This window comes from Seriola aureovittata, chromosome 4, assembly GCF_021018895.1.
Source record: "Seriola aureovittata isolate HTS-2021-v1 ecotype China chromosome 4, ASM2101889v1, whole genome shotgun sequence".
In the NCBI taxonomy this organism is placed as follows: Eukaryota; Metazoa; Chordata; class Actinopteri; order Carangiformes; family Carangidae; genus Seriola; species Seriola aureovittata.
Genome location: NC_079367.1, coordinates 2,243,685 through 2,256,594, shown reverse-complemented (window position 1 = coordinate 2,256,594; position 12,910 = coordinate 2,243,685). Strand labels below are relative to the sequence as shown.

The window sequence follows — 12,910 nt, the reverse complement described above, 5'->3', positions numbered from 1 at the left end:
GGACTGTTGGTGTTTGCTCTGTAGAGGCGGATGATGATGATGATGATGATGATGGCTGCATGTAGAGCAGCAGAAGAAGACACGCTGTGGTTAAAGTGTGGACTCAGCTGATTGAGGCCGTGGAGCAGCAGCTCTCCTGTCATCCACTGAGGCTGCAGGTTGATTAGGTTTGTTCCTGTGATGGATGACGGCGCCTGAGGCCGGAGGTCACGGTGCTGCTGACTGAAGCTGAGGAATGCTCCAGATCAGATAACTGCTATCTCATCAAAGTGAATAAACGGGGATTTATTTGTCAGTGAGACGATGACAGTCGGAGGACACACATGGCCGCAGTGACGACGCAGGGTCGTTCATTAATCAGTCAGTAATCAAAGGAAGTTACTGCGGCTGAGAGGAGAAGAAGACGAGCAGAATCCTGGTTCTTCTTCTTCTTCTTCTTCTTCTCTCACATCACCTTTGACATACGGCGTGGAGCCTCCCTCCTGATTAAGTGTCGGTGTGGTTTGGTTTCAGCGGCCTCAGCCTCGTCTCTCTAATAGATCAATGGGGAGAATCTCCTGTGAGGAGGATACAGTGTCGGTAACAGGAGAGAAGAGCCTCAATTAATTTAACACAAACACATTTCAGCCGCGGTGCGAGGCGAAACACGACACTGCTGTGAACGGGTCAGACACGAGGCTTCACCTCTGAGGAAACATCTGCACATTTAATATTACTTTAAAAATGATTTTCATAAAAACACAACTACGCACAGAGAGCTGCAACGTGGTGGCCTCAGTCTGTTGCTGGTGTTTGTTGGTTCATGTTTCTCCTCGTACTTGTTGAAACCAGCCTCACGGACGATGTGATGTCATGCTTCAGATATTTGCAGCTGATTTAAACATCTCTGCGGCGCTGCAGCAAACTGTTTTCAGGTGGACGACCTTTGTCACATGAACTTCTTCAGATGAGTCGTTCAGATCGCCTCATTAACAGTTTCTATATTTAGATATTTAATGTTAAAAGTTCAGTCTCTTTCAACTTTCAAATTAAAACACTACTCCATGTGAACTAAGCTAAGTGAGATTGGCTGCGGCACAGTTTGTGAGCAGCAGACAAACATCTGAAATAAGATAAGAAATCACAACTTCATGTCAGGACTTTCACAATAAAATCAGAGCGGGAACAGGATTCAGATTGTGAATTGAGATTCTGCTCAAAAAGATTGTCACATGATCTTTTCACCAGATCGCTCACCTTTAGTTTGGACTTTTAAACTTTTGACATTTGAGAACTTTTCCTTTTTAGTTTTTGGTTTTGTAGAACGACCTGTTTTCAAAGTAAAGTTTAGAAAAGTGTCGGTACCAAAACTGAGCTGTGGCATCGTGACCAGTATCCATCAGTACCAGGTCGAATTTTAGCATCAGAATCAAAGAGAAAAGACCTGATTTTACAGATTTGATAAAGATGATACGTGTAGAAGCTTGTGAGAGAGTTTGAGCAGCAGCACTGACCCTGATTTGACCACAATGACTGAGGTGTTTTCACAGCTGGAGGAGATTTCAGCGAGTTGTGCAGAACGGGACAGAACGAAGGAAGCAGCGGCGGCGTGCTGTCGTGTTGCTCTCTGATCTGATTGATTCCATCTTTGTAAGGAAACAGACTAAATGTGCAGAAACGCCTGTGGACAAAGTTTCATCTGATAGACGTGTTGTTTCTTGGTGCTCGCTCCACTCGCCTCTTATCTATCTCACCATCTTCCACCCTCACCTGCTTTGCCTCCTTTCGCTTCTTTGTTGACTCTTATAGATGTCAACAACCCCCCCCCCCCCCCCCCCCCCCCCGAAACCTCCTCAGCAGCCTGGTCTGTGCTAGCTGCAGGATTGTTGTGGTGTTGTGTTGTGAGATGCTCGTGACTCGTAGAACAGCGAGCTAACAGTCGAGGACGTTTGTGAGACACGAGCTGAGGAGACGTCGGCAGCGAGGTGTCGGAGAGGAAGCAGATGGTGGAGTGATGCGTCGGCCTGGTCTGTCCAAACCTGCTGAACAAACACAAACCCACGGCAGGACGTATGGACTCGTTTCATGTATGGACTCATGAAGGGATTTAGTTTCAAAACGAAGCATGAAACTAAAATGAAAATAAAAAAAGAGAAATAAATAAAATAATATATAATATCTAAATATATACAGTTAAATATATGATGTAAAAATAAATTAGATGAAAATAAATAAGATCAAGTACAACACATCAACCTGGCAGCAGCTTGTTGATAGTAAAGCTAATGTCAAGCACCACCAAAAAAGAAGAAACATAAAATACAAATACTTCTTCACGATATAAGTTAAAGGTATCTGAGTGAGTGAGAGATGCCCAGCGGGGCGTGGTCTCTCCAGACTATATGTCGAAAGTCTCTGAACCGATGATGTGTCGCTAACGTACGTCGCTAACGTACGCTGAAACGTAACCAGGAAGTAGATGAAATGTGAATCCGAATGCACAATAATTGTTTTATCTGGATAATATTGTTTTGATAATCGTCAGAGACAAAATCGAAATCCAAAATAAAATTAGATTAATCAAACAACAAAAACAACCCGTTGATAATATCCTACAGTTAGCTAAAAATAAACAGATGTTCAGTCAAAAAAGAGACAGAGAGATGCTTCTTTACTCACACATGATCTTTGGAAGCTAATTGATGCCAAAAATGCAGCACCTCATGCCTCTGTCCTCTGGTCTCGTGTTGTGACAGCGTGTGGTGCATTCAGGGCTCGGCACAGATGGATGTTGTTGATCTCTGCGTTCGTCAGCAGGAGACGTTGCCAAACACGTCCTCTCCTGAAGACACAAAAACATTTCTAAACATAGCTCTGGTTCCCGTGGTTCTTCAGACTCGTACTCTCTCCCAGGACATTGAACGCCACTCAGCAGTTACACAGTGTTTTGCTGGGAAGGAACAAAGTTGATGATTAAAACTTCATGAGTTAGAACAAAGCAGATGACGGCGCCGTGCGTCATCAAGGCCGAGGACCTGAAGTGGGTGGGGGGGGTGTCGGGTCGGGTCGGGTCGGGTCGGCCGCTCTGGGTTCACTGCTCTGATGAACAACAGCCACATATTGATGTCAACATCCCTGCTGCTGAACAGAGCTGACAGTCTGTGAAGCATCGCACTCAGGATGATGTGTGTGAACAGAGAAGGTCGTGATGTCATGAGCTACAGTCTCTCCTCAGCAAAGACGATATGAAGTAGTAATAAAGATAAAAAAGATTAATATATACATGGACATAAAAGATATGTCCTTATACTATAATACATAACAGACTAAATAAAATGGAAACATGTAAAGATATGAGTTTTCATATGTCAAATACTTCTCCCTGTAAATAAATGATGGATCATCATCATCATCATCATCATCACCTTCAGGGTTAGAGGAAGCTGGAGCATCTGGAAAAGACAGTCAGCACCACACACAACCGCCCAGTTAGAGGAGGCGATCACTTTGTCACATGATCAACTTCTGATGAGTCGTTCAGATCGCCTCGTTTAAATATTCTATGTTTAGATATTTAATGTTAAAAGTTCAGTGTTAAACTGCTAGCTTAGCCTGCTAACCGCTAACAGCTGGAGACAGCAGTGCCGGTTCTCCACCTGAGCAGAACCAGAACCACCGTCACCGGCTGAGGGTCCAAGACGCTGGAGTTACAGTCCGTCTGCTGGTTTGGATTCCTTCAGTGTCGTCGTTCAGGAAGTTTTCCGGTCTTCAGTGGACGCAGGACGTGTCCAGCTGCTGGAGCTGAGCGGCTTGTCTCTCTGATAACTTCAGATCCAGACGTGCGGCGACTAAAATCATCTGCTTCAAATAAGTGGCAGATTTCTGTGGTTTGAGAAATGATGGAAACATTTCGTGATAATGTGAGAACACGTCAACATATAGAACATAGAACATGTGGAACATATAGAACACAGGTCCAGTTTTAATGTGTCATTTAAAACCACAGTCAGGTCAAAACGTCTCCACAGCTGAAGTGTCCGTCCCGCCTGAGCTCACGTGCACAAACAGAAACCAGTAGAAACGTGCACACAGACGGAAAAGTGTTTCATTGTCCAAGAGGAAAATCATGATCCTCTGAGCTCCGGCTCTGAGAGCAGAAACCAGGTCAAAGGTCGTCAATGACCAACATTCTTCATCCAGGTCAGGACGACCTCAGAATAAACTCACACCAGCCCCGACATGTGGTTTTCAAGTGAGGCGCTGCAGAGCACTGACCTGCTGTGGCTTCCTCTCATCCATCAACCCCCCCCCCCCACCCCCCCACCCCCACTCCCGACTGTTCTGGGGGGGGGGGGGGGCTGCAGAGAAACTCTCCAATAAATAAGCTGCACTCAGTCTGCAGAGTCTGTCCACACAACTGTGTGTGTGTGTGTGTGTGTGTGTGTGTGTGTGTGTGTGTGTGTGTGTGTGTGTGTGTGTGTGTGTGTGTGTGTGTGTGTGTGTGTGTGTGTGTGTGTGTGTGTGTGTGTGTGTGTGTGGCTGAAGGCCAAGTGTCTCAGATGATGTGTGAGCTGCAGAGGGAGGATGAGAAACTCACAGATTTGTTGTTCCAGTCTCTCGTCAGCGTTTCTCTTCCTGTGGAGAGAAATCTTCTGTGTCGTCGTGATTCGAGGCTCAGTGATGAGGTCACTCTTGTAAAGACGATCCTGCGCTGAGGCTCAAGGTCTGACACGTTCAGTCAGCGCCGACGTGTCACCGGGTCGCTTTAAAACCTGGACCACGACCCGGTTCGCTGGACCGGGTTCTGCTCCGGTCTCTCTCAGCACTAACTGTGTCTTTGTTCTGTCTCTGTCCAGGCCTCATGGAGCTGGGGACCCGACGCCTGCTGTGCACCAGGGAGCTCGATCCGTGCCCGGTTCCCAGTAAACAACCATAAAGGGTGGGAACCTTAATTACCCCTCAGTTCCTTTTTCCCACCCCTCCCCCCTTAGTTGCCCCTGTGGTGATATTGTCCTCTACTGTCTGCGGCCGGCGTCATGATTGGCAAGCTGAAACAGAACTTGCTGGTGGCGTGTCTGGTCATCAGCTCGGTCACGGTCTTTTACCTGGGCCGCCACGCCATGGAGTGCCACCATCGCATCGAGGAGCGCAGCCAGCCGGGCGGGATCCTGCCGCTGTCGGCGCTGGGAGGCAGCATGCGGACCACCTTACGGACGGGTCAGAACCTCAGCACGCCGTTCATTTACAACAAAGACATGCCGCTCATCTTCATCGGCGGCGTGCCACGCAGCGGGACCACGCTCATGCGAGCGATGCTGGACGCCCACCCGGAGGTGCGCTGCGGCGAGGAGACCCGCGTCATCCCGCGTATCCTGGCCATGAAGCAGATGTGGAGCCGCTCGGGTCGGGAGAAGATGCGCCTGGACGAGGCGGGTGTGACGGATGAGGTGCTGGACGCCGCCATGCAGGCCTTCCTGTTGGAGATCATCGTCAAACACGGCGAGCCCGCCAACTTCCTGTGCAACAAGGACCCTTTTGCGCTGAAGTCGCTCGCCTACCTCGCCAAAATCTTCCCCCATGCCAAGTTTGTGCTCATGATCCGTGACGGGCGGGCGTCAGTCCACTCCATGATCTCACGGAAGGTGACCATCGCCGGCTTCGACCTGGGCAGCTACCGGGACTGCCTGACCAAGTGGAACCGGGCCATAGAGACCATGTACACTCAGTGCCTGGAGGCGGCGGACAAATGCCTCCCGGTGCACTACGAACAGCTCGTCCTCCATCCTGAGAAGTGGATGAGGACGCTGCTGAAGTTCCTGGACGTTCCCTGGAACGACGCCGTCCTCCACCACGAGGAGCTCATCGGGAAAGCCGGAGGAGTTTCTCTCTCCAAGTGAGTAATCCTGTTTCATTTCCTGTTTCCTGTCCCTGACGTCTGGTTCTGAGCCCAGACTCTGAGGGTGACACGTGACGCTTCAGGTGGGGGTCAGAGGGTGGGGGTCAGAGAGTGGGGGTCACAGAGTGGGGGTCACAGAGTGGGGGTCAGAGGGTGGGGGTCAGAGAGTGGGGGTCAGAGAGTGGGGGTCACAGAGTGGGGGTCAGAGGGTGGGGGTCACAGAGTGGGGGTCACAGAGTGGGAGTCAGCAGAGACCTGCTGCAGGGAGGGAGACAGGAAGCAGGGGGCGGGGGGCGGGGCAGAGACTGAACTTTCAAATTAAAACACTTGCATATAGCACCTATATATATATATATATATATATATATATAATATATATATATATATATATATATATATATATATATATATAATATATATATATATATATATATATATATATATATATATATATAAAAATGACAGATCTGTCCAAACAATTACTCCATATGAACTAATTCATCAAAAGTCTGCTTGGTTGAGACACAGTTTGTAAACAGAAAGGAGGATTATGGGTAAGGAATAGTGGCGAGCAGACATACAAAGACACAAATCAAAACTTCCTGTCAGGATTTTCAAAATTAAAATCAGAATGGAAACGGGATGCAGATCATGGATTATGATTCTTCTTTAAAAGATTGTTTGATTGATTTTCTTGCCATATTAGCTAACGGCTAACGGCTAACAGCTAAACGAAAGTATTCAGTGAATCTGGAGGGACTTTGATTTGATTTTCGATTTGATCGAACACCACTGACACGATGTATCAACATTATTAACATTATTATCATTATATAGATGAGGATGGATGGATTAGCTTTGTGATACTTAGTAAATCCTCCTCTTCAGTTCCCGTGGCGTCCGTCTGGGGAAAGACACGTCTGCTTCTTCCATCTGCTGCCAGTTTGTGTGTTTGTGTTGTGTGTCGGGACAACATGTAAAACACTGCTGCAGTAATATTCAAACCACCTCACCACAATTCAGAACAGATATTGTTATTACACTGTGGAGCTGCAGAACACAACATCTGATCATTTATCAATATTATTATTATTATTATAATATCCTTTATTTAGACAGGCCGTCTCGTTGAGGTCGAGATCTCTTCTTTTAAATGAGACCTGTGTACAGTTACAAAAACATACACAAGTTATACCATTGACACAATTAAAATACACAAAGATAATTCAGACATTTTACATTTTCTCATGAAACTAGAATCAGCTCCTCGTGGTCGTATCCCTCCGCCACTCAGACTAGTTCCAGGTCACATCCCTGTTTATCCAGAGTCGGAGAAAATATGAACCATTTGTGTGAAGTCCTGAGTAATGGCTTTGACTTTTTGATCTTTGACCTTTGACCAAATTCTAATCAGTTCATCTTTGAGTCCAGGTGATAGTTTTTACCAAATTTGAAGAAATTCCCTCAAAGCGTTACTGAGTTATCGCGCTCACAAGTCCAAAACTGTTTTGTGAGGTCACCACGCCCTTGACCTTTGACCCCCGAATCTAATCAGTTCATCCTTGAGTCCGAGTGAATGTTTGTGCCAAATTTGAAGAAGTTCCTTCAAGATATCGTGTCCACGACAATGAGACAGACGGGCGGCCTGAAAACAAAATGGCTGCTGCTGCTGCTGTGTCGCTGGCGTGGACGAATAAAAAGCAGGTGATTAATCAGCTGATCTGGAAAAAATTCAGACATGAATCACTGATTCTGATTCTGGGCTGACGTCGTCAAACGGCTCAGTGCGGTGCGTTTACTGTGACTTCTCCCAGGCTCACAAGCTCCACATGGTGAACAGGTCCCACCGTATATCACATTCCCACTGCAGTAGAAATGAGCTTGGACATGTCCATGTCTACTTAGCTTTTAACTACTTACCCTGGAGGGGGGGGTGGGGGTGGGGGGTGGATGGGCTCTTAATGTGAAGAGGAATGACTTGCAGGTGAGCGGCGTGTCGGCCCTTAAAGCAGCTGAGTTTAAACTTCCTGCTGGGACCTTCTCATCAGACCCCGCTCGCTCTGCTGCTCCTAATGTTTTGGTTTCCGTCATTCGGAAGCTCGGCCTCTGGAAACTGTTGGAGGGGTGCAACCCTATTCCTCAGCCCCCCCACCCCCCACACAACCCCCCCCCATCCTACCACCCTCTTCCTGCCACGTAGAAGCAGAACAGTCGTCAGCCTCTCGCTCTGTTGTGGTTCACACATGAGAACATGGTTTTTATTAAACAGCTCAACGTCCTCCGAGCGGCTTTCTCTCTTTAAAGCTCATGAACTTCCTCTGGAGGGAAAAGAGTATTTCATTTCTCTTTCTCCTCTTTGTGACTTTGATCTGATCGAACGATGAAGAAGCAGAGATGATGATGATGATGAGGATGAGGAGAAGGGGTCAGCAATCACGTTTTCCAGGGGTACAGTTTTAAAGCATGGTGTAAAACGATGTAATAATGATAATAATAATCAATATTATAATGATTATTATTATTATTATTATTATTAATTTAGGAGTAATATTTATTTATAAAACTATTTAAGGATTTTATCTGAGGGCAGATTTAAATATTATTTTACCTTAGTTTTTATCTCAGTTTCAGTAACTTAAAGAATCTTATTCACAGTTTTGTCTGTTTCTTCCTTTTTATCTACATTCTTTATAAATAATTTAACACAAGAAAGAGAAAAATAACTCATCAATATCAACTGGGGAAGTATAAATTAGACAAAACAATTGCAGATAATTATAAAAATGTTGTGTATAATTTTGCATATGGTTGAGCCCTGCTCTGCACACAGCTGTGATGACGATCCTGAGAGACGAGTGTCGCCTCTGTCTCTGTGCCGTTCGATTATTCAGCCTTTTTTCTAACGGTGTTTTTGATCAGTTCACTCAGTCACTGTTGAAACAGGCGACAGACACTCTGCTCCATCACAACTCGTACCGATCAAACAATCGGAGACTTCTGAGCTCGTCAGTGATGAATCATCGTGTCATGTTGCGCCTCTTTTTTTAATATCTAATCACAGAGCTCCTGAGAACACAACTCACTCACCTGATGTTTACCTGCCTGCAGACGTCCTGATAGGAGCCACATGTAAATGATTAGTATTGACCGGGTCGTTGAACCAAAGGTTAAAGCGATAGGTCGTCTGCACAGGAGCTGGCAGCTCTGTAAAGTGGCACACAGAAGATTGATTTTAGTTCTTTGCTGAGGTCGTGTCAGAGCAGCGGCTCTGTTTAAAGCCTTCACCACAGCTCAGAAATAAACAGCAAACTATAAACTAAAAAGAGCAAGTGGAGAACCACGCCTGTCCGGCCTCCTCTGTAAAACAAAAACATGTTTGTCTGATTCAGAAATGATCCGGATTTAAAACTAAATCACTGCATCAGTAAAATAACTGTTATTTAACATGACATCAGTTCTAAGCTATGAAATATTCTTCACAGAAATTAAAACCAATTCAAAACTTTAAATAAGAAAATATTAATTCTAATATTCTTAATCTTCTTTATTGATCCTGTCAGTCTGTTTCCCGACACTCTAACTTCCTGTCGGGAGACAAGTTCCCTCTGTTTCCTCTCCACACTCTGAGCAGGAAGCAGGTCTGATGTAAAGCTCCTCCAGTGTAAAGGTCTCTGTCCATGTGTAGTGTGATTATAGATTATAGATCAGCTCTAGCTTCTATATTAATACTGTGAAAGTATCAAAGCCTCAGTCCACAGAGAAATGCACACAGCCTGTATTCAGAAACTGAGCCTTAAAACCAGCCGTCAGGACTTCTGGAACTTTGTGATGTCACAACAAAGCAGTCACCAAGCCCCGCCCACCTGGACCCACCATCCAAACCTTGCAGGAGTTGGTTTCTCTGAGTGTTTTTACCTCAAATCTGCTTTATTTTTATTGGATCAGTCAGAAAACAGTCAGCGAATCAGAAGAGAGGCTCAGAGCCTCCTCTCTTCTGATTGGCTCACCGACCTGTTGTTACTAGAGCTCCAGAGAGAAGCCTGAGAGAGGAGATGTGAAACTACACTGAGATGTTTTTTTATTTCTTCTTCTGGATCGACACTTCAAATAAAACACAGAAGAAGAAACATGGAGCTTTAAAAAGGGACATTCCCTTTGTTTCTCTCAAAGCAGAAGAAAATTACTCAATATGATAAATCATGAATAAAAAGTATGATGTGGAAAAACATAAATACTTGATCATATATAAATCACTGCAGGAAGTTCCATTACCTCACATTTTATTTTGAAATCATGATTTGGATCATCTAACATTAGTTTGTTTTGGTCAAAAACAAAAATTATGTAAAAGTGTAAAATAAAGTCACAGTTAGGCGGAGGCTCAGCTACATTCTCCTCATGACTGAGGCCTGTTACTATGGCAACACTATCTGTTTTAACCCCCCCCCACCCCCCTGAACTTTCCTGTCTCTCTCTCCCTGTCCCCATCATAATAAAGGCAAAACACCCCAAAAATATAAGTCTATAAATTCATATAATAAAGTATCTGGCTGGACTTGAATGAGCAGCTGGCGCTTATAGAAAGCTCCGCCCCTTTTCAACTTATTGATTAAGTAATAATTTAATCTCAGATTTGAGTGGCTTTTTAAAATAAGTGAGATCACCTCCAGTTTTTTTTGACATAAACACGATGAACATGCTGATCTTCAGGGGGACATGTTGTGGTTGAAGCAGAGACGCCATGGAGACTCTTCAGCTGTTACTATAGCAACACTGGACCGTCACAGCTCAGAGCTGAGGACCCTTGAGGTTCTCTGCAAGGCCACACTGTCCTTGTCTCTTCATCATCATCATCATCATCATCATCATCTTGTGTCCAGACTCTGGAAATCCTCCTCCAGTGTTCATGTTTTCATAGAGCAGGACTCGTGTGTTAAACAGCTTGAAATGGAAAAACAAACGTGAGGCCAAAACAGACTGAGCGTCTGCGGGGGGAGGGGGGGAGCGGGGGGGGGGGGGGGTGAAGAGCTGTTTGGGATCCAGATGCAGATCCTGGTCTTTTAGTGCACACGTCACCGCTCCACAAATTGATTCCCATCAAATATTAATGAACAGGGACCTTAACTAGAGACTGAGCTGAGCAGAAGACGCTGCTTCTGACTCACAGACGAGATACAACAGTGAAAATGTTTCTGTGGTGTTGTTGTTGTTGTTGTTGTTGTTGTTGTTGTGTTTAGTTGGAATGAAACATGTTGTTTCTTAAATCACATCAGTCAGTTCACTCTCATGTAGTTCTCAGTGTTGTGTCAAATCAAACTCTGCCGCTGTGCACTCACAGGAAGTGACAATACAAACACGTGACTTTCCATTAACCTGCTTGAAGCACAATTTGACAAACTGACAAACTTAAAAACAAGAAATGGAAACAGGGATTTTGACAAAACTCTCAAACTTCACAAAAAAATATACGCTCACTCTAGCTGGTTTTTCAGACAAATGTGAAACTAGTGGAAATCCATTGTCATGTTTAAGTGGCGTGATAAGGCGAGACGAGGAAACCCAGCTTCATTCACACAAACGAACGAAGCTGGGTTTATATTTTGCACAAAACTGCGATGGAGACCCAGGTTGTGATTCTTGTCCACCTGCTGGTTGCTTTGCTCACTTCCTGTGTGTGGCCCCTCGATCATGTGACGTGGAAATTACATCTACACTTCTACAACTCTACGCCTCTGCAACTCTACACTTCTACACCTCTACACTTCTACACCTCTACACTTCTACACCTCTACACTTCTACACCTCTACACTTCTACACTTCTACACTTCTACACCTCTACACTTCTACAACTCTACACTTCTACAACTCTACACTTCTACACCTCTACACTTCTACACCTCTACAACTCTACAACTCTACACTTCTACAACTCTACACCTCTAAAACTCTACACCTCTACACTTCTACAACTCTACACTTCTACAACTCTACACTTCTACAACTCTACCCCTCTACAACTCTACACTTCTACCCCTCTACACCTCTACACTTCTACACTTCTACACTTCTACAACTCTACACTTCTACACTTCTACACTTCTACAACTCTACACTTCTACAACTCTACACCTCTACAACTCTACAGTTCTACACTTCTACCCCTCTACAACTCTACACTTCTACCCCTCTACACCTCTACACTTCTACACTTCTACACTTCTACAACTCTACACTTCTACACTTCTACCCCTCTACACCTCTACACTTCTACACTTCTACACTTCTATAACTCTACACTTCTACACTTCTACCCCTCTACACCTCTACACTTCTACACTTCTACACTTCTACAACTCTACACTTCTACACTTCTACACTTCTACACTTCTATAACTCTACACTTCTACACTTCTACCCCTCTACACCTCTACACTTCTACACTTCTACACTTCTACAACTCTACACTTCTACACTTCTACCCCTCTACACCTCTACACTTCTACACTTCTACACTTCTATAACTCTACACTTCTACACTTCTACCCCTCTACACCTCTACACTTCTACACTTCTACACTTCTACACTTCTACAACTCTACACCTCTACACTTCTACACTTCTACACTTCTATAACTCTACACTTCTACACTTCTACCCCTCTACACCTCTACACTTCTACACTTCTACACTTCTACAACTCTACACTTCTACAACTCTACACTTCTACCCCTCTACACCTCTACACTTCTACACTTCTACAACTCTACACTTCTACAACTCTACACTTCTACAAATCTACCCCTCTACACCTCTACACCTCTACAACTCTACACCTCTACACTTCTACACCTCTACACTTCTACCCCTCTACACCTCTACACTTCTACCCCTCTACACCTCTACACTTCTACCCCTCTACACTTCTACACCTCTACACCTCTACACTTCTACACTTCTACACTTCTACCCCTCTACACCTCTACACTTCTACCCCTCTACACCTCTACACTTCTACACCTCTACACTTCTACACT

General features: G+C 44.9%; 1 protein-coding gene across 2 annotated transcripts in view; it reads left to right on the top strand.

Annotated features, from left to right (window-relative positions):
- tpst1 (tyrosylprotein sulfotransferase 1) overlaps positions 1 to 12,910 on the top strand; it is a 37,797-nt gene that overhangs the window by 7,148 nt on the left and 17,739 nt on the right. For both annotated transcript variants that reach the window (XM_056373937.1, XM_056373938.1), the window contains exon 2: positions 4,836 to 5,872. In XM_056373937.1, the coding sequence (XP_056229912.1) occupies positions 5,016 to 5,872 (857 nt within the window). In that variant the 5' untranslated portion in view covers positions 4,836 to 5,015. The remainder of the gene's footprint in view (positions 1 to 4,835; positions 5,873 to 12,910) is intronic.